Genomic DNA, 22,930 nt, shown 5'->3' with positions numbered 1-22,930 from the left:
ATAAATAAAATAAAATATATATAATTTTTTTTAATGAAGAACAAATTCATTGAAGCTGTAGTTCTATTTTATATTTTCAATAAATAAATAAATATATATTGAAAACATAAAATGAAAACCAAATATCTACATAAAAAACTAAAACAAATAAAATATAATACATACAAACATTCGAATACAATACACAATCTTTATATAGTATATAAATCCTTTAAGCTATTTCACCTTCACCTTCCCTCGCGCATTCTTCTTCCATTCATAATCCAAAAAGTACTTCTTCAACATTTCTTTCGCATTTCAACTTATCAATTAATTCCTTTTGCCAAAAGTTCTGTTTTCCAATTTCCTGCCCTGCCCTCTTCCTCTTTTCTTTATTTTTATTTTTTTGTTTTCTTAGGGATCATCTCAACTGCTCCATGTAGTTATCATCTTTTGCATTGCCTTCGCCATCTTTCATTAGCGCATTTGACTTTACGCTTCAGTTAACTTGGTAGCTCGCATTGTAACCCATTTATAGGCGCACATATTTCAATTTTCTTGGCGTTCCATGGAGTCCGCTGCCAGCCCTTTGGGGCATTGTGTTGTTGCTCCCCAGCGACAATACAAAAACAACTCGCAAAGCATTTAGGCCGCATTTGATTTCATTACGTTTTTATCTTTTGGCTACTAATTTCATTTCGTGCATATTTCAAACATACTTTTGGCTACGGGACCGAAGGCTGGCATCAGCCTGGGCATCAGAGCAGCTCGGACCTCAGCTCAATGCTTCTCAGTTCCATTTCCCCTTCATCGGCATGTCCCCATCACCGTCCCCCCACCCCCTCCCTCTGCCCTTGTTGTCCTTTTAGTTCTTGCTGGCCTGGCCCGTGCAAAGGCTTAATTAATTTCCAAAAATATTTATAACTTTTAGGCGCTCGACCATTTTGGGTTGCAGAACACTTTGCCACAATATTGTTTTGCCGTTTGTTGTATATATATATATATGTGAATGTGTGTGTGTGTGTGAGAGTATGTTTGTATGTTATTCTTGGTTTGGTTTTGCTGCTCTTGTCAATGGGTAAATCTAACAAATTTATGCATGACTGCAACAGGGTCAAGTTGCTGCAAAATCCTTTAATACGCCACAGCTGGGCCAAGTCCGCACCAAATCTGAACCGGATCTGGCCAAACCGATACAAAAAATACAGTACACCAAACTTGTAGGCTATTCGAAACTGTTTGCAGTTCGTTCTACACGAATACGAAATACCCTTTTTAGAAATATGACAAATAATAATTTTAATTTGGAATATAAAAATATCTTTCTCTGATAAGGGAATTTTTTACTTTTGAATTAATTTAGAATAATTATATTACCATTTCATAATAAAGGCATAATGCAATATCTAAGGACTTATTATTCATTTAAATATTTTCCATTTTTAATTACTCTCTCCTTTACAGCTATACGCATTCATATATCATAGATGTAGATCGATTTTATTTGTAGTCTGCTAACTTGTCACAGATTTCGCTCAAGAATCAAAATGCTGACAAAGTACTTTAATTTAAGCTTGAATTAACTTTTAGAACACAAGCTGATTGTAAGCAACAGTCCAGGGTTTAGGTTTATACAAAGTGCTGATCAACCCTTTCGACAGTGCAAAGAAAAACAAAAACTAGAAAAGCAAAGCCAAGGCGATGGCGATGGCAGCTTTGAGCTGTTAGGCGGTGCGCAGCCAATGCGACGACTCCACAGATAAGCAGATTTATGAGCTAAACAACAAACTGAAATAGCTGGAGACACAATTCGGGCAGTGGCCGAAAAGCTGGAGTGGGCAGCAAGGATACTGCCGAAGGCGGCAGGAGACACTGTAGCTGATGCTGAGGCTGAAGCTGGAGCTGCAGATGTGGCTATAGCTGTGGCAGCAGTTCGGAAGCGTAAAAGCAAGATAAAACATAAACTCGACACACGCACAACCAAACACACATATACATTCGCACTCGCACTCACACTCACATTGAGTTTTGAAATCGAAATAACGCCACACTAGGAGCTGGGTGTGAGGCTTGATGGGGCTGGGGAAGATTTATGAGCATTTTCCCAGGCCACGCACGGATGTGTGCAATGATGGCGTACAGAATGGCAACGGCACAGGAAGCGCACAGGCTGAAGGATCTGCCGGAACAGGGCTGCGACTGCCTGGGCTGCCTGGGCTAGGCGGCTGGGACAGTCTGCATTGCCGTGGTGTTTCAACTATTGACACGCAGTGTCCCCATCATCGACATTTCACGTAACTTCAGACGTGCGTATAATTTTACTGCGGTCAGCAGGAGCAGCAGCAGCAGAAAAAAAAAATGAAGCTAAGGACAAGAAAACAATACGCTATAACCCGAAAGGGGCAGAGGGAGCGCGAGTGAGGAAGAGGGGCAGGGGTGGCCAGGTGGAAGCACAGGTAGGTGTCAATTTCGTTTTCATTAAGCTGCTGCCGGTTGAGTGGACAGCAGTGTGTTGCTGGAGCTGCTCCTCCTGCTGCTTGCTGCCTGCTGCCTACTGCCTGCTGAATCCCGGCGCATTGCTCCCTGAACGCCAATCGGGTTCTTAATTTGCGTCACGCTCTCAAATTTCAAAAAAAAAAAAAATAAATAAATAAATAAAAATAAAAAAAAGCAAGGAAGAAAAAGACGAACTAAAAGTAAAGGAACTGCAAAAGCGCTGCTCATTTGTAAAACAAGAAGCGGCGTCGGCAGCAGAAGCCCTACTTAAGTTCCAGTTCTTCATTTTTGCATTAATTAATACATACTTATTAAAAAAAAAAATTTAAGAAAAAAAAAAAAAACCAAACAGCAGCACAAAAAGGCAACAGAAAAGGCAAACGCTTAGGGCCAGAGCGGCGGGCAGAGAGTAAAAGTGACCAGCAGTTGCCTAGGTAGGTAAAATTTTAATCACCTTGCGCTTCATTTGTATGCCCTAACAAAGGTGGGACAAGCACGCTTGGCCAAGTCGGCCGGCCCTGCCTATGGCCCGGCAGAAAGTATATAATTACCCCAATTAAAGTGCTAATTGCTCACCAATATTTAATGAGTATTTCAGATGAATTTGAAATAATTAGAAACACGATATCGTCTGATAAATATTGAGATTAACATAACAAGTAATACATTATTGCAAATAATATTTATGAGTCACCTTTATTTTCGTCATGAATATCAAGAATGAATACGAAAGGCGAATAGCTTCATTATGAAAAGCTTTCGGCATATATCAAATTTATATGATATAAATAGTTTTAGTCTTGGCTCGAATTTAGTATATAGAAAATGCGAAATTTTAAAAAGGAATCAGAATTGGGTATATTTGTTATTAAGATTCATTCCTTTTACAAAATAACCATCGAGACCTACTGGACTTCGAATCTGCCTAATATACCCTTAAAATAGTTGCTCATTCTTCCCTTAACCTATGTATAATATATTAGTCCTGTATAGTCTTTAACATATATTTCATTACATTCCTAAGAGATTAATTGGCTAAATCGTAGCAGTAAATATTTCAGAAAATCCCCAAATTCTGTTTTTGGGTCTGACACATACTTAATCTCAGGGCTGGGAATCAGATCCAAGTTTAAACTGATGAATAATTGAACGATCGAATATGGAATTTAAAAATAAATTCACAGTTATTCATTAATTACAATCGAAATCAGTCAGCCGCTGTCAAAGCACGTAAAAGTCATTCGAAAGTTATTGAAAATCTTTTGGCGATCTTTACACTGCAATAGAGTATCAAATATTCCGTTAGCTTAACTTGAAACCTGCTTCTTCTTGTTTGGGTAATACTTTTTTATTTTTAAATATTCTTTTTTTTTTTATTTCGTATTTTGTGTTGCGACTTGGTAATTGGAGACTGTTAACATTTTGGTTTTGGCTGGCTGCGTAGTCGCTGGCTCCTAACTGCTGCAGCCTTTTGTGGTTGCGCCTGGACTTTGGACTTAATTAAAAGTAATTCCATTTAAATATTATTAAAAAAGATTTTTGCTAGCCAAAAGCAGCGGCAGAGGCAGAGGCAGCGGCAACGGCAACGGCAGCTTCAGGCCACATTTTCCCTTCGCTACACTTTGCGCACTTTTGTTGTTGGGATTTTTTTCGCTCTTAATTGAATTCGCCATTGAAAGCAAAAGTGTTTGAGCCAAATATTTGAGCTAGGTAGGCGAAAGGCTCTCTTTAAATTGACTGCAAATTAGCTAGGCCTTGGCCCAACGCTTATTGAAGCCCCTTTCTCATTCCTGCCAATATTCTACTTATGGGCCACCCAGCGTCCAAAATGAAGTGTAAATAGTTTTCAAGAAACTAAATCAGGACGAGGGTTACTCAAACTGTTTTTATATGTATGAGGTTAACTGTTTTGGACCTATTAAACAGATTTATTTCGCAATATATGACGAATATTTTTTTTTTATATGTATGAGATTTTAATTTGCTGATACAATTTCATACTAAATTAAGTCTGTGGAACTATTTAATTATATTCATATTAAATGTATTTTTAAATAATATCATATAAAATATATGCTATATTTAAATACATTTTAACTTAAAAGATTATGATAACGTTTTTTTTTTTTTAATTTTTTAAGTTAATTGAGAAACAAAAATTATAAAAAAAAAGTTTCACTTTAAAAAAGTTAGTCAAACAACAAACATAGTTAACAAACCGAAAACAATTGACGACATTCAATTGGAGGTGATTGATTAAATAATTTACTAAATTCCTGGGACACTTTCAATTGATATTGCCAATATTTTATGTATTTAATTGTGTTTAAAAGAATAACTGTATTATGTTCAAGTATTCATATAAATATATCAACAGTTAGGGTAAATTCAATTACGCAGATGTATCACAGTTAATATATACGATAATTTCATATATGTATTTGTGTATCAACAGTTATGGTAAATTCACTTACTTACACACACACAAGTATATATATATATATATCTGTCAATATATATGATTAAAAAATTACAGCATTTGATTAAAATTACAAACACATTCATTAAACAAACGGTAAAAACGTGTAGAAAAATGACAGTTAAATGTAATTGCATATAATTATATTGGAAAACAAGCTGAAGCGACCGCAGATCAACTGCTGGAAACCGAACAAATCGCAATCAGGGCAATAAAAACGAATGCAGATGGAATATGCGTATGTTTGTATGTATGTGTGTGTGTGTGTATGTGTGTGGCCTACCCCAACCCCAGGGCACATAATAAAGTGCAATATGTTAAACAATTGATGGCTGATTGCCAGGCCTCATAAAAAGAGGCAGCCGAACAAACAAACAAATTTGGTGTGCGAGTGTTTGATTGTGTGTGTGTATGTGTGTGCTTGAGTGTTTGAGTGTGTGCGTGCTCGTCTCTAATTTGCAAATTGACAGCAACAACGATTTGTCGTATAATTTGTGCCATATGGTTGACTACAGTTATGTAATTTAGTGTCTCAAACGGAGAGCGAGGGAGTGAGAGAGAGACAGAGAGGGACACGGGCAGAGTGAGAGCGAGACAGAGAGGGAGAGCGGCGCCTGTTGTGTATGCAACACTAAATTACATGGCCAGGCTAATTTGCCATAAAATATTGGCCAGCAATTGCCAGTGGCTTAGCGTGAGAGTGAGAGATTTAGAGCCAGTGCGAAAGAGATGGCAGAGTGCAAATGTTGGAGTAGATGCAATATTAATGCGAACGTTTCGTGCATTTATTGGCACATAAATCACTTTGGCCTCGCCACCAAATCACAGTACTACACACACACACACGCACACACATACAAACAGGCAGCAACCAAACACTCAACACACATAAAGGGCTAAGAAGCCACAGCAGGACTTAGGCTTAAGCCGGCACTTACCTAGCAGTCGTGAGCTCCGCTCATTAGAAGTCAGCCGAAAAGCCAAAGTCTAGGCAGGCTGCAGTTCCTCGTTATGCTCCCCTCCTCTCCTCTATTTTCATTTTTTCTCTCTTGCCTTTCCATTTTTCTCTTTATTTTGTTCGCCCTCATTTTGGCTTTCATGTCAATTAATGCGGCGCACTCTTCAAATATTAGCAGACATTATATGAGGACAAGCGCTGCACTAAGCTGGCGCTGGCTGCTCCTCATGCACAGCACAGTCAGCCTTGCAGGGGATCCGCTTCCTGCACAATGAACGCACAAATGACTTGGCCAACACTTGAGTACTTCAGCGCGATGGATTTTCTTTTCCTTCATTGCATTTTCCTTTTTTTTTTCAGATTTTTTTTTTTTGTTTTTTTTTTTTTTTTTTTGTTTTTAATCGGGCGTTCCATTGTCAAACAAGCTGCGATGTCTGAGTCCTCCTCGTTGTTCGTCAAGTGGCAGGGATTACGTTGACGTTGAATGCGTTGCTGATTCGAGTGGCGCTGCCGTTGCTTCTGCTTCTGCCACTGCCGTAGCCGCAGCCACTGCCACTGCTACCGGCTGATGGTGATCGCCCACAACAACAACACATATCAATTTAACAGCAATTTAACTTTGATTGCCACCACACACTGTCTACTGATGTTGCTGTTGCTATAGCTGCTGCTGCTCCAGTGCTGTTTGCTGCTTGCTGCGCAGTCAACCACTCACACCGACCACTTGCCAGCGACTGAACGTCCGAGCAGCTGTGCTGCCGTATTTCAATGAAATCAAGCGACGTATAAGACAATTTTTGCATTGCTTCGATCCCAAAGCTCCAGGAAAAAGCTTTATAAGAGCACGCGTGTGGGAGCGAGAGAGCAAGCGACACTCTTGCCATACAGCGCAGGCGCATCCTTAATTAGTTACGCTATTTGCTCGGATTTCATATGAAAATGCTCGTGTTTTGGCTTCGTTAACATTTTTGGCTTCGTGCTTTAATCTTTGTTTATTTTATTTCATGCTTTCGCTCTGGCATTTAACCTGCTGCCGCTGTTGTTGTTGATATTGTTGTAGCTGTTAATCAATCTGTTGTTGGTGCTGCTGTTATTCTTACTGTTAATATTGTCGTTGCTTCTGCTGCTGCGTACCTCTTGATGGTTTAATGCTGTTGCTTCTACTGTTATTTGCTGCTGCTGTTATACTGCTGTTACTGTTGCCACTGTTGCCTTGCGGCCACTTTTATCATATCTGTTTACGTTGTTATGTTCATTGCTACTGCTGTTCATGCAATTTCTTCAGCTAATGTTTTACCTTTTCACATGTGGAAATTAACAATTAACATTTTTGGTCACACGCACTTCGGTCCCCAACAAGTGACAACAACAATAGCATTAATCATCCTGCTGCTGACACTAAAAACCCAAAAGCAATTAATCAACACTAAAATTTGGCCATAACAGAGTTTCAGTTCCTTTATTTTCTAGTACACTGATTCTTAGCATTGCATTAACTGATTGTTATTGGCCAAAACTTCATGTCAGTTCGCATAAAAGTTGCACGGCAAAAGCATCAAATCAAATCAAAGTTTGATTTGACAGCCAGACAGCGTTCGATTTGATGTTTTTCTTTTAGTCCCAGTGACTTTTTAAGAACTTCCAACTGCAAGTGCTCAAAATACAAACACAACAAAACACCAGCACCCGTCCACACACTCATAAAATCAGCTCAATTCGCTTCAGTTCAGGTCAGTTCGGTTCGGCTCAGTTCAGTTTACTTCAGCCAAGTTAAGTTTTAGTCCATAACGCCCAACCACAAGCAACTGCTGCCCTCTGGCTGTGTCCAGCCAATATCAATTTATCAATTAATGCGCCTAATGAGAGAGCCAACTGATTTGCTGTGTCACTTAATGCAAGGCACAACAATATGTGCCTGTGTGTACAAAATTAATTAGGATTCGCTCATCATCTGCGGTCTCATATAGACGCACCTACATATATACATATATATTTATCTATATAGCATCATATTAATATACAAAGATATATATATATATATATATATTCATAGCGAGAGAGGAAGGGAAAGAGAGAAGCTAACGAGATTCCTACACTGCAAATTTGTTGTTGTGCTTTAATTGACAATCAAAGCAAGTAATCAAATTTGCAGCTTGACATTTTTCATTAGAATTATTATGTAGTTATATAGCTCAGTTCCTGTTTCTGCACCATCATCATCGTCGTCGCTGTCGTCATCATCATCGACCTGTGCGTTAACTGGCTGGCAAAGTCAACATTATTTAGCGCCCACATCAAAGGCATAAAACAGCGTCTACTGTGGCGTTCCCTTCCCCTTAATCTAAGGACTATCTGCCAATGTGTATGCGTGTCAGAATACCTAATTAAAGCAGCTCGGCACGGGTAAGTGGAAATGCGGAAAATAGATATTGTAAAACTACTCTTAATAGTTTAATAGCAATAAAATCTGTGATAAGCTGCTAGAAATTCGGATAAGTTACTTGCGAGCTCGCTTAAGGAATAGACTATGATAGAATAGTGAGATGAAATCAATTATTTTATTAAAATTCTAAATTATTGCAAATATGATAAGAAATAAGAAATATCTTAAGTAATCCGACAGAAAGTTTAGTTATGAGCAATAATTTTCTTTCTATGAAGGATGATAAAAATATATGTTTTATTATAATGATTTTCATATGCAATTTCAATATAGAAAGTATATAAATATTTTATTTCAACAAGCAAATTTAAATATGTATGTGTTAATTGAATAAATATAAATATTTAAAATCGAGAACCGATTCATTTTATGTATCTTATATATATTTGAATAACTTAAAAAAAAAATCAAATAAAATTCAACCAAATAATATAATTTATTTAGCTAGCTGTGGTCAGCCATCACTGTACCTCTATTGTGCTCTTCTTTTAATTCAATCTTAATTTGTTTTCTTTATACACGAGCTATCAAATTTTATTCCAGCTCCATGACGAGAAGAACCAACCAAAACAACGTTTTCGGGCAAACATCAAATTGCAATTCTTTTTCACTTTGATTAACTCAGAGTGTGCACACACAGTGAGAGTGTAAGCATGTGTGTGCGCAAAAGTGCATGAAAACACAACAAATTGCTGCAGCTGAGTGAGGTTTCGCCGCCCACGCAAAGATCGATAAAGCCGAGCCATTTGCTGCTGACCAGCTGGAAATTAGAGCGCCAAAATGAAGCCACAAAATGCTAAAGTTGAAGGCAGGAGCAGAAGGTGACATAGTGTGTTTACCAAGGCGGAGGGGTCGGGGCTGTGGGCTGTAGGGCGTGGGGTGTGGTCAGTGGGGGTGGATGCGCCATTCGCTTGTCATTTAATATCCGCAATTAAAGTGGTCATCAATCAAAATGAACAACAAGAAAACCTAAATGAATTAAAAGTAAACGAAAGAACAAAGCAAAAGGATGAATGCACAAGCCAAAATGAAAGCCGTAATAAATAGGATAAAGCGCAGCAAAAAAAAAACAAAAGCTGAAAAAAACACTGCGAAACGGAACGAAGCGAAAGGAGCCCATAGAACATGGCCGGGACGCAAGCCGGTCGCCCCGACCGATAAACAAGTGCTATACAAACAAAGCGGCGCAGTACGCTGAACCTATTGATGATTGAGCAGGACATTAATCTAACGAAATGCAGACAGCCGGCAGCATGGAGTAGGAACTGGGAGCAGTGAGCACCACGCTGAACGCTGGACGGTGGACGGTGGACGGAGGACGGTGGACTTGGTGTGGTGTCATTCAGGCCACGGCGGGCAAGCGACCAAATCAACTGACCAACTGTGAAAGTGTCAAATTTCAAGCCGCATTGTTGGTGCTGTCCACATTGGCGACATCCTTGTTACGCTTGTCCTTGTTGTAGTTGTTGTTGCTGTTGTTGTTGTTGTTGTTGCTGCTGTTGCCAGCGACACTGGCCACGTAAGCAAACATAATTTCGCCGCTGCTACGACCTCCACACAACGCACTTACCCAAACATATATGTATGTATGTATGTGTATTTATACATACTTATGTGTGTATATAATATATGTATTATAGCTGGCTTATGTTCAGTAGCCTGGCTGTGCGTCAGGTCCTGAATTTAAAGTGCTGCCATCGCACGTTAATTGCAATCGCATACTATAAGTGGCATTAACAACAGTTGGCCCAATGAGCCGCATTAGTTAGCCAATGTTAATTAACAGCGCTAGCATATGGGCATATAGTTACATTACACAACATAATGTTAATTAACAGCAAGTAGTAAAAGTTTCGCTCTTTAAAAACTTCCGCATGATATAATATGAGATGATTGATTGATATTGATGAAAAATGATATTTAGAGAGCTTAAGCAAATTGAATGTAACAATATCTGTGCAAACTACCAAAGTTTATCAACTATTTAGTGTTACTTAACAGCGTATAGACTGTAGATTACTTGGAAGACCACTCTACTGGACAAAACATAAGCGATACACATTCAACTCAAAAACTTGCTTTACATTGACATTAAGACTTAATGGCTCAGGTAATGCTGACTCACAAGTCTCGGCTGATTGCCGCGTCCCGAATCACATTTATAAATTTAATCGTTTTTACATTCATCAAAGTCTACGCTTCATATTGGACCTTTGAACGATCAACAACATTATGCTAAAATTTTCAACTCTACTTTACTCTCAATAAAATTCTTCTAAAATTCTCAACTCTCATATTTCGTCAGCATTTGGGTTAATTGAACTGCAGCGAGCTACAGATATTTGCATCAATCTCAACAGCATAGTCAATTGAGTGAAGTGGACTCTGATTATTCAATAACATTACGCGGCATGTTAGCTAACAGCTGGTGGACTGTACGCCACGTAACAGCCAACAAATGGGCTGCATATGCGCATTAATGAACTTTGCTAGGCTATAACAAAAATGATGCTCATGTTGTGGTGTGAATTGAGGGGTAAACACTGAGTGACAAAATGCAATTGTCGCCTCTGACGCTGCTTGCGTCATCTCATTTTGATGGTTTGACAGTTGCGATTGCAAGTAGAAAAGCAAAATCAGCAACAGCAACAGCAACAGCAGCAGCTGCCATGCTGCCAGGCAGCAGTTGCAAGTTGCTCATTTGCCGCTGTCCATGCTGCAAAATTAGATGCCAAATTAGCACACCCACTCACACACACATACACGCACAGGAACCGAAAGCTGATGCAAAATGTGCAACCAGCAATTGGTCAGAGCCTGCAAAAGCAAAGGCAGCTGTGAGTGTTAAGTTGCCAGCGACAGAAAAACCGTTAGCATGCAACATTGCATCAGTCACTGGATGTGTGTGTGTGTGTGTGTGTGTGTGAAACTGCTGTTGCTGCGGTGCTTTGACTGATGTGGCACACACACACAGGCACACACACACATACGCACAGTGACACATGGACAGGGCCGAGCAGCACACAAAAACTCCGCTTGCTGCATTGACACGTACAGCAAAGCGGACCCAAACGCAGAAACTGAAACCCAGAACAAGGTCTGAGCGTGGGCATTACTAAATGGTTTTTCAATGGATTCGAACCGGATTCGGAGGGGCACGGGCTTCTGTCCGGTTACACGCTACGCCCGCATACAACTTTACCGAGCTTATGAAATTTTGCGGTAGGTAGTGCCACATGTTGTTCTTGAGCTGCTTCTCGTCGAAATAACCCTAGCAAATGGGATACTTCTACTGGAGCCAGGCGCGTGTAACACTATGGTGAATACATTTTCGAAATATCTAAATTATCCGTAAGGTATTGAATCTAAAGTATATTGGTTTATACAAATATCATAGACATTGTTATTAATTCCTATATAAAAGAAAATACAAAGCACTTAAAACACTTACTCTTAAAGTTGCTTTCAAGAATAAGCAATATCATATAGTTGCCTTAAGTCATTTCATAAAGGAAATTTTTATATTGTTTCATAAATGATTTGTTATATATCATATCATATCATGTAAATCTTAAAGGATAAAATAGACACACTAATATTAATCAAATTTAGCTTTTATTATTTTGTTGTTTAACTTGTTTTTATTTTTATTTAATATAATTAAGGGCTAAACTATAATTATTTATTAGTATTTCTTTTATAATTATTTTCACTTAAATTATTATTGTTTAGTATATTTTTTTTTAATGAATATTTTAATTATTTTTTTATTGCTGTTGGTAATTAAACCTTTAAATATTTTATTCATATTATAATATTATATCATTATTGTTTTATCATTATTATTGTTATTAATATATTTTAAATTATTAAGTATTACATATTTTATTTCTATTATGCATCATACAATCATATATAATATACTGCATGTAAATCTTATAGAGTATTCAATGTACGACATTTCGCAAGAGCACAATTTTCGTCTTCATCTTAGTGGTTTTGTTAATAGTGTTGTTGTTATTGTTGTTGTTGTTTATCCTTGCCTGCCTGCTTGCCGTGGTGGTTTATTAAATTTGAAATGCTACACCTTTGCTCGTATCAGATTGCCTCTACGGCAATGGCGTTAAGACAAAAGGAACTACATAGACATACGTACATAAACATATGTATGTATTTGTGAGTCGGTATTGGTATTCATGTAAAATGCAAAGCCTTCGCCAGCATAAGGAAATATGCCATGTCATAAATTTTATACGAGTATGAATATGAATACAAGTATGAGTGTCTGAGTGTGAGTGTGAGTGTGAGTATGAGCTGCTCTCAGACAGTTAGCTCAGACAGCCATATAAGAATAAACAATCCTTCCTACACACACACACACACATACTGTTGACACACTTTTGGTCTGCCCCTCGCTGTCGCACCTTTCTTTCTTTTTTTTTTTTTTTTGCCTGCCTCAGCACAAAATTTTCTATTTTCTATTTTAATATGAGCCTAAATTGAGCTTGTTATTTATGTATAGTTTACAATTCCTTATGGCCAGAGTCTGGACTCTGCAGACTGTGGACTGTGGACTGCCTGTTCAGGACTTTTGCGACCTGCTGTACGCCCAGCGTGTGGCTTTGTGTTTTACACACAAAAAAAGCAGTTCAGACTCGTGCGTCTCAACGCGGGCGGGGGGTGGACGAAAACACGAAAAATATAAATAATTGAAAAGTGCAGGGGGTGAACAGCAGCAGCAGCAGCAACAACAATAACAACAGATACTACAACAACAACAGCAACAAAATGTCAGCCAGAACTGTCGTAATAAAAATGCCCTGCAGTTAAAATAATTGTCACTGTAATAAAGTGATGCAGAAAATTATAAATGCACGGGCAATTCAAAGAGTTCCCCAAATAGACAGATACAAGCGAAAGCTAAAGCCAAAAAGATTTTCATTTGCCCGAATTTAAGGTAAGACATTAAAGCATAGTTGAGGACCTATCAGAGCAACCTCTTTAAATCTGATTATTTGATCACAAGGTCCACATCAACCAGGGCATCGAAACAATGATGAGCTAAATCAAGTGAACCCTAAATTGATTTTCTCTCATAAGACAAGGCTGAAGCCCAGCAGCAACAACAACAACAGCAACCGAGCTGACACCAACTTATTCAGCTTATCGAATTGAATTGATTTAAAATACAAAACTTTATTGACCCGCAAAACTGAGGCGATTTTCAGCTCGACCCTCACAGCTATCAGCCGAAGCGAAACCAAGCGGATGTCTAGATAATAAGATTCAGTCTGGTATGTATGTAAACTATGTATCTTCTATGATAGCTCGAATAGCTGAATGACATTACACTTACTCAACGAGAGCTGTATCCTTTAGGATCTCAGGACTTTCGACTAGATACTGTCATTAATCTTGCAATTCCGACGCACAGTGCTAGATCAAGTAACTGTAGTTCAAGCCAATCAAACTCACCTTAAATCAGCTAATACCTTCTGACATACTTCAGTTATTAACTGCTTCGAGTTCAAGTTAAGCGCTAAAAATTTACAAAATCCGCGAATACACATTTATCAGAGCTTTGAGTTCTTGCTACCCTCGACATGGCGCTGAGCTGCCATAGTGTCCAAAGTTCTTGGAGTAACGCTGAGGGAGCGGCAGCACGAGATGAGTGAGAAGTGACGAGAAGGAGGGAGGTGGGGGGAGGGGGGGCGAGTGGGAGCGGGGTACTGGATCTGCTACTGGGTTGGTATCCACTTGGTCCACTTCCATTTTATAGCAGCAGCCAGCCAAAACATTATAGCCATGATTAATGGCAGATAATAATTTCGAGTGCGAGCACTTGACAGCATACAAAAAGTCAGCAAACTATGGCCAATGACGTCCATTAGACTTGCCACGGGCCAAAATGAACAGGGTAGCTACAGCGGAGGAGGCTCTGGGCTGAAGTCCTTTGAGTGGGAGGCGTGCAGGCGGGCAACAAAGTGCAGCAGCAACTGCAAATGACTGCTGAAAAATCAGCAGCAGGAGCAGCAAGAGCAGCAGCAGGAGTAGCAGCAGCAGCAGGAGGAGTAGCAGCGGCTGCAACAACAATTTTCATATAAAACTATTGCCATATTCTGTTTGCGGCATTTAACGAGCAGCTTTTCTCACTCTCTCTCTCTCTCTCTCTCTCTCTCTCTCCATCTCCTTCTCCATCTGTTTGTGTGATTGCTGCATAAATTATTATAAATAACTATATATGCATAAGCAAATACATATACAAATATATTATTAAAATAAAAACAATGGCCGCGACCTCGGCCAACGGAAGCGGAAATAACGCACACGACTGCCATTTTGGCGGCCGTTGTGGCATGTCTGCAGCTGCACAGTGACACTTGCCACATGTTTGGCTTTTGGCTCCCGCCGAACCAAAATTGATTTAAGCCTTTGCCACGCGTGGCCTCTGCGCTCCACGCTCTACACTGCGTTTTTGCGGCTAGCAGCAACAGCTGCAACAAATGGCATTAAAATGCAGTCACAGCCGCCAAATGTTTTTAGCATTTTTTAGCCAATTTTTCACGTTTTTTTATTAGAAGGAAAACCTAAAGCTGGTTTAGGCAAACTTAATAAATTTTGTATTTGAATAGCCTGATATTTATTTGAGAAAGTTTATTAATACCTGAGGAAAACAATAATTTGCAGTACAAGAATTATCTTTCTCAAGTAGTTCACCTCGACTCTCACATAGTATGAAATCAATATATAAATAAAAATAATAAAAAATATTTTTAAAAAAATTAAAAACTCATTTTTCTTAAATAAAAGTTTTGATTTAGAGATTTAATATATATATGCGTAGCTAAATAATATGAATAATAAATAATTAATACTGAACATTGTTAATTCTGGCGGAAACAAAATTATTAATCCAAAACTTAACCTTTGAAATTTATATCACGAAATTTTTAAGCGAAAGACAAAGCCTTTAGATCAAATTTATAAATACAAATTAATTATAAATTTATATTAAATTATTATATATTGTTAATATTATTATATTATATTTTATTTTATTTATTTATATTTATTTTCTTGTTTATTATATTCTTTTTGTTTTTACTTTTTGGCAAACCTTTTTAACTGTTCCTATAAGACGACAATCTTTTGTGTTGTAAGTTATTGGGGACATACATAAGTCTTTATGCCTGACATCTGTGAATTTTTCCGGTTTTGCTGGAATTTTTACCAATATTTAAATAAAGGCTTTTACTAAGGATAATACAAAGTTTTTGGCGCGATAGTCAACGGTTATTTTATTGCCCAATATGGTTCAAGTTGAAAAGAATATTGCGTGGTTCTATGCCAAGTTTACTAGAAACTTATGAGGATATTTTTTTCTGAGACTGATTTTGGCATTGAAGACCAAGAAGAGGGAGGCGGACGACAGGAAGGAGGAGCAGGAGCAGGAGGATCTGCTGTCTGAGGCATGCGTTTCAAGTTACACGCGGCGTGCAGAGTACGCTTTTAAAAGCGACGCCTTTTATGCCCAGCTATAGTCATTACAAAAGGACATACACACACACACACTTACATACATGCACGCATAACTGCACACACATAGACATATGCGGGGTCCTGCGTCTTGGCAAAGACAATGAACGCCTGTCGAACCAATAAGTGCAGCGGGTTCTTGGTTTTAGTCTGCGTCCATGCATTGTTGTGAGTGCGTCATAAAATTACTTTTTATCATTGTAACATGACAGGCGGTGCCCCACGTCCTGGATCCAGCGAACTGACGCAGCTCTCGCTGATGTATGTCGTGCTTTTTATGAGCCAGCCAATGCCAAAGACATTCATACACGTTTTCTTTATGTTGCAGCTAAAAGGATGCCTGCTGCCCCTCCTGCTGTTCCTCCTACTGCTTCTGTTGCTAGTCCTGGTTGTGTTGCTTTTGCTGCTTCTGTTCTCCTGCTCCTGCTCCTGCTCCTACTGCTACTATCTCAGCGCCTGCTCTACTGCATTGTATTAATGGATCGCATGCACGAGAGCCCAGCGCTAATAAGCATAAACGCAAACTTGCCATGTGACTCGATTGCAGCTTCCTTCCGTACGGTCCTTGCAGCCTTTTGACATCCTGTGTGTGCGTGCGCCACATCCTGGACATGCGCGAGGCCATGGCGTGCGCTCCGCACTTTGACTCTGTGCTTTGTGCACTTTATTAATGTTATTAAAAATCTAACAAATGGCACAACTTGCCGCAGCTATAGCCCCATCGTCCCGGCCAACTTTCGTCCAGCTGGCTGTGTGTGTGGCGCTTTATTAATGCCCGCAACACAAACACACACACGCACACACATACACACAAGTGCCAATTAATGTGGCTGGTCAGTGCTGCAACTTTGTTGTCTCATTGGCAATTGACAGGGCTGTCCCCACTTGCTTCTAAGCTCCACATTTAATAGACGCAGACTACGATTATGTGGCACAACAGGTCGTATGCGTAATAAATGCGTTGTTAGGCCGTCAAAATCATGAAGTGCTCTATCTATGGCATATAGAATATGTACAATATTCAATATATTGAATATTCAAAATAAATTAACCTTTATGAATAAGCTTATAAATAAATATATAAAGAAATATTCTTAATTTTCCAGTTGATCTGACATTCAACGCATTTCCACCAACCACAAATTAAAGTAGGTCAAATGATTTTAGGCTAAATTATTTTAATTGTGATACTATTTTTATTTTTTTAAGTAATTCATTCTTCATAGCAATGTTAGCTAAAATTTACCAACTTGAACAAATTTAAGAACTAAATCGATTCAACTTTTATCTCAATTCAGCATTTTCTGGCTATTTAAAGCCAAACAAAAAATTCTCTAGGGCAGAATTGCATAGAAATGCAACAGTTTTCAACGACTTCAATGGCGCATTGTGAACGATTCTTGGCTGAGCAACTGTTTGCCAATGCATTTAACTGGCAGAAACCATTTGATAACAATTTGAACAATGGACAATTCTATCTCACTTTATTTTCACTCAATTTTCTCTCGCTCTATCAGCGCGCGTAAACCGAAAAAATGAAAAGGAAAGCAGAAAACCCGAATCGAAAATAACTGGAAAGCATTTTAGCTGAAACCTGGTATACCCATGAAATTAAATTATTAAAGTAATGACTATTAGTTATAATAATGTTATATATTGTATATGTAAATGCTAAATATTAATGTCAGTTAATAGTTTTAAATTTCAGCTCATATGAACAGAAAATGTAAGTTTGGCGTTGCCAGCTTATTTGAATGTTATGCCTATAATGTGTCTACAATAATTAATCTCTCTATATATCGCTCATATATAAACCCTTTTAATAACCTTTTTAGCATGCGTGGCAACAATTTGGGTTTTAATCGATTCGACTTCGCTGATAAATACCTTGTCGATATTAATTTTTAATAATTTTGTAATTTTTACAGGGTATCAAGCAAAACTGTGTAGAGCTACGACTCGACTAGCAGCAGGCAAATGACCTGAACAATTGCAGGAGCGTTACAATTGTTGACTTTTTGCGTAGTTAAACAAGTTTAATTAAGACTCATTCAAGGAGTTTTGGCGAGTTCAGAAATAAGAATGCAAAAGAACGACGCCAAAACTTTTGTTCAACATCTTAAAAGGTGTGCGGCAACAACAACAACACCAACTGTCTCAAATAGTCTATGAATCCGCTTCAAAGCATCTATTTGTCCGTATACCCCAAGTGGAGTCAGTTCATTTGCAGCAATAGTAAGTAAATGGCGTATTATAAAACGTTTGCCTGTTTCCCATTGCAAAACAATTGCCAATTTGGCTTAAAACATTTCGGTCGACAGGCAAGTTGGTGTGTCGACTTCCGTTTGGCAGCTTTCCTGCGGTTGTGTCGCTGTTGTCAGTTGATTTGTGTCTTTGTCACTTGCAGCTGTAGCCACAGCAGCGCCACCACCAACAACAACAACAGCGACAATTTCAGCAGTTAATACTCGCATCTCGAGGCATTTGCCGTGGCACGCGGGCACAACTTTGTCCGTGGCCAGGATGTTGTCACTTGTCCTTGTGCGAAAACAAAATGGGTACAAAATGCTTAAAACGACTTCCGCTTCGACAATTTGCATGCTGCGCCGCGCACCGGAAATGGAAAAACACTTCTCGCTGTGGCGCAACTGGCCTCCGCCCTCCCCGCCCACTCCACCCGAATCTTCCTGCCTTCCCTATGCTTGCAATTAAGCGTGAACACATGCAGCTAAGCTGCAGAGAGATTGACAAACAAAAACAAAAAAAGAAATCGTAGAAGGCAGGTCAATATTATACTGACTAGGGTGGGGGAGGGGAGGAGGGGAGTCCTGTATTTGCCTTATGTATATTTCATGTAAACTCAATTTGAGTTGCGTTTGACTCGCCCGCTGTGCGGGGCCGAATAATGTTTAGTTGCCCCGCCCACAGCCGCCTTCAGCCTTAATGGCCAATTAAGCGTAGACGACACAAGAAATAATTAAATCGCTGCATGCGATGCGCCCTTGCGGCATGCAGCATGCGGCATGCGGCATGTAACTGGCAGGAGGCGGCTGCCGACAGGCTGCGGGCGGCATGTGGTGTGTGCTATGTGGCGTGTGGCATGTGGCATGTGGCAAGTGCTATTCTATATGAGCGTTAATAGCTAGCTGACTTGCAGGCGCCAGCCGCACGCTGCGTATGCGTAATCCACACTCTCTCGAATTAAATCATTTTTCAAGCGCCGCGCAAAAGTATGCAACAGTTTCTTCCCTCTCTGCTCGTCGCTGCAGCCAGCAGCTATGCAAATTGAATGCGTGTGACGCTTTATTAATGAGCCGGCGTGGCGGAGAGCGAGCTTCGCTGCTTAAATATTTCAGGCGCAATTATGCAGCTGGCGCATTAAAAATCAAATAGAACATTCAAGATGACAGCTGCAATCAGGCAACAGCTTTCTTTGCTCAGATTCTTTTGCGCTTTTTCGGGTGTTGGCCGTCATAAAATTCAATTTGGCGCAAAGTGTTTAATGAAAGCGCCAAGTTGGCGACACCCGCATGCCCCGCTGCAGGCCCCCGCGCCCCAGCCAACCAACGCCACTGGCACAGCGGGCCAACTTGGCCATTAACAATTCACGCAGACGTTGCTACGCATGGCTAAGAACCAAACAACAACAGCAACAGACACAGCAACAGCAATAGAAAGCAACAAAGCAACAGCAAAAAACAGAGTAGAAGAAAACTTGTTTTACATAAAAACACACTTTAGACATCAAATTATGCAATGCAGGGCGCTGCCACCCACAACGACTACTGCAATAAATGAGGGGGATGGGGGGGTGGGCGCCATCACTTTTTCTTTTCTGTTCTGCTTCTTTTTTTTTTTTTTTTTTTTTTTTTTTTTTGTTGCTCAGATCTGACAAAATGCAATGGCTGTAATAAAAATTAACAAGCTACGCTACGTTTGAGTTTTGAATTAATTGAAAGCGCGTATGCACAGGACATTCGAGTGGCTAGGGGGCGGGGATGGGGCAGGGGTTAAGGGTCGCCACGCAGATTGCAGAAGCTCATTTGGATGCTGAATAGTGAAAGAGAGCGAAAGAGACAGATAGAGAGAGAGAGAGAGAGAGAGAGAGAGAGAGAGAGAGAGAGAACGAGCGAGTGCTGCTGCTTGCCTTATAAAATTATAAATTCGCGTCTAAATGAGCGTTGCAAAATTAATGAACTGCATGCAGTTTAATTGAAATGCGCATCAAGAGGGAAACTAAGGGCGGTCAAGGATGTGCTGTGTGGGAAAATGCATAATGAAAATCAATTTTAAACCAAACAACTTGCATCAGTTGGCGAAATTGGCCAAGCAAAAAAACTAAGTGGAATTGCTCCAGTTCACTGATATACAATTTACATATCAATATATTAAATACAATAGATTAGATAAATATTTAAATATAATATCACAATGCATCAACGCCATCTATCTTATTCATCACTCTATTCCAATGAAATTCTTTCTGCTTAAACTCATCGACTCTATAATATTTAAAGTCCTATAGAATGTTGCAGGGTGACAATCTTAAATTTACATATTTACAATGAAATCCACTGTGTAGTTCTATCATCCAATTGGTACATATATTTTTGATCTGGCCATTCTTGTTCATTTACTTAGAGACAATGCTATCATGTAGTCTCAACGAAACAGCCAAACTCCCATTTATAAATAATATATGATATAAGTTTTTAGATAGTAGATAAATAAATAAAAAATATATGTATAAGTAAATAGAAAATTGATATTCAAATAAATATTAATATAAATACATGAATAATAGCACACCATTAGTATTGTTTGAGCTGCTTAGCACTTACCTCCATGTTAGATCCGTCTTATCCCACTTGGCGCCCTGCAGAACATATCGACGCTTACGCGGGCCGTGATCCAGATTATCCGGTGAGAAATTATACGCATGCTCATTGTCGCCCACGCCGCAGCGGGGCAATTGTATTAGCCTGGCCGTAGCCGCGTCGATTTTCCCCGTAACTGGAATGTTGCCAAATTTCTGTGGCACGGAGACGAAAATGTTAGTTTGTGAAATTGTGCATAATGCATGTGGCATGCAGCAGTGGCAAGAGCTATAGCAGCAGCTGCTGCATGCTGTTTGGCAGCTACCCACCTGGAGTTTACTTAGTGCATCTATCAGCTGCTCCTCGGTGCGCAGGGCTCCCGTTTCCAGATCCGACTTGGGCAGATAATCAAACTGCATGAGGTAATTGTACTGCAAAGATGGAAGCGTGGTGGTAAGTAAGGCGGCCAAAAGCCAAAAGAGGCAGAGGAGCGGGTGCTCAGACAGATGCATTAGGGAAGTGTGCCAAAACCGGCCAAAATGGTTGAGAGCCAAACTATTTGTTGGCTTAATGTAGGCGCGTCGGCAAATGATGCTGGCATCAAAAACTTTTTGCATAAAGTTAATGATAAAAGCAACAGTCACAGCAGCACAGCCCACAACAACAACAAAGAAAGAAAAACAACAACAGCAAAGTTTAACGTTACATTAATAAGCCAAAAAGTATGCCACACAAAAAGACCGAAACCCCAATAAAAAGTAGAGGATGGAAAGCTTCTCCTGCAGTCGGCTCGACTGTGGGCCTTCGCTGGCAGTTGCCTTAATATTTGCCAGCTAATTTTGATGGGCAAAGTTGAGCCCAGAGCTTAGTAAGTTTTTTTTTTTTTTTTTTTTTTTTTTTTTTTTTTTTTTTTTTAAATAAAACGTAATATAATTATGGAGTTTTTGTTTACTATCCCTATGCATTTGCTTTCAAGTTCTTTAGAAATTATTGAGAAATAAGTGTACTATATTTTAGCTGCTTAGAGATCTGTTAGTTTATATCACATATTAGGTATATTTGGGATATTAGGAATTTTTATACTATTCTACTCATTTTAAAACAATACAATTAAATTTATAAATAGGCAAATTTCTCTATTTTTACAAAAATATATTATTTAAATATATTAAATCACTTTAAGTTTTTTTTTTTTTTTTTTTTTTTTTTTTTTTTTTTTTTTTGTATATATATTTTAAGCGCTGAATCTGTACAATGCAAGTTTAGTACCTTAACAACACAATTCGAATTTTTATATAACACCTAACCTTCTGATGTATTCAGGAGGACTTACAAATATATATTTACAAGTATCCCTAAACGACTTATCTCATATTTTTGGCAAAACCCAAGCGTTTTAATCGCCTTAGTGGTCTCGCAGGAAGCAATCTTCTCGCTAGTCTGCTCCGGTGTCTAGCCAGTCTGTCACTATATCGACTAGTGTGTCTCCCAATCTGTTCCTCCACAGTAAACAGTTTCAGATCTCGATGTAGAGTTGAGCCGCGCACATACCATGGGCAGTTTGTAATTTGCCGCAATACACGATTTTGCAGGACCTGTATGCGTTTATAGTTTGATTTTGCGCATATTCCCCAAATCTGCACACCGTAGAGCCAAATTGGGGCTATACAGTGGACATAAACCGCTCTCTTAGCTCTGAGTGACATGGTGCTGCGTCTGTTGAGCAGCCACCGCAGTTGTTGCATGCGTTGCCCACATCTCCTAGCCACTGCCTTAAGATGAGGACCAAATGTTAGACGCTTGTCAAGGGTGATGCCAAGGTACTTTGCCTGCGAAGGTTGATCAAGTGTTTCGCCATCTAAACGTATAGGCGGGGTGTGGCTGATGAAGGTTTTTAGGGTGAAGCAAGTGTTGGTGGTCTTGCGTGGGTTAATCTTCATGTTCCATCTTTTGCACCATGCTACTAGTGTGTTTAGGTAGCTCTCCACTCCATTCGCAGCCTCAGTGGGACATTTTGAGCTGTAGAGCACCGCTATATCGTCTGCGTAAGTAGCGAGAAGGGCTTTGCCAGGATTCTCCATGTGGCGCACGCTAGGGGAGGGTAGGTCGGCCGTGTAAATGGAGTAAAGCAGCGGCCCTAATACGCTGCCCTGAGGAACTCCAGCTCTCATTTGGCAAGGAGTCGAGTATGTGTTCCGTACTCTGACAATAAATTGCCGACC

General features: G+C 39.4%; 1 protein-coding gene and 1 long non-coding RNA gene across 2 annotated transcripts in view; both read right to left on the bottom strand.

The window, feature by feature from the left end:
- Positions 1 to 8,200, bottom strand: part of LOC149268846 (uncharacterized) — a 45,671-nt gene extending 37,471 nt beyond the window's left edge. Inside the window, exon 1 of the long non-coding RNA XR_016270340.1 lies at positions 5,893 to 8,200. This is a non-coding gene — a long non-coding RNA (uncharacterized LOC149268846). The remainder of the gene's footprint in view (positions 1 to 5,892) is intronic.
- The window catches only part of Mmp2 (Matrix metalloproteinase 2), a 109,066-nt gene that overhangs the window by 58,183 nt on the left and 27,953 nt on the right, over positions 1 to 22,930 (bottom strand). Inside the window, exons 2-3 of the mRNA XM_018010988.2 lie at positions 21,038 to 21,139; positions 20,733 to 20,923 (exon numbers count right to left, since the gene is read on the bottom strand). Coding sequence (XP_017866477.2) covers positions 20,733 to 20,923; positions 21,038 to 21,139 — 293 coding nt within the window. The remainder of the gene's footprint in view (positions 1 to 20,732; positions 20,924 to 21,037; positions 21,140 to 22,930) is intronic.

The sequence above is a fragment of the Drosophila arizonae genome, chromosome 5 (assembly GCF_054131065.1).
Source record: "Drosophila arizonae isolate 15081-1271.41 chromosome 5, UAZ_ARI_1.0, whole genome shotgun sequence".
Lineage (NCBI taxonomy): Eukaryota > Metazoa > Arthropoda > Insecta > Diptera > Drosophilidae > Drosophila > Drosophila arizonae.
Note: the sequence above shows the minus strand (reverse complement) of the source record. Positions and strands in the feature narration are given on the sequence as shown.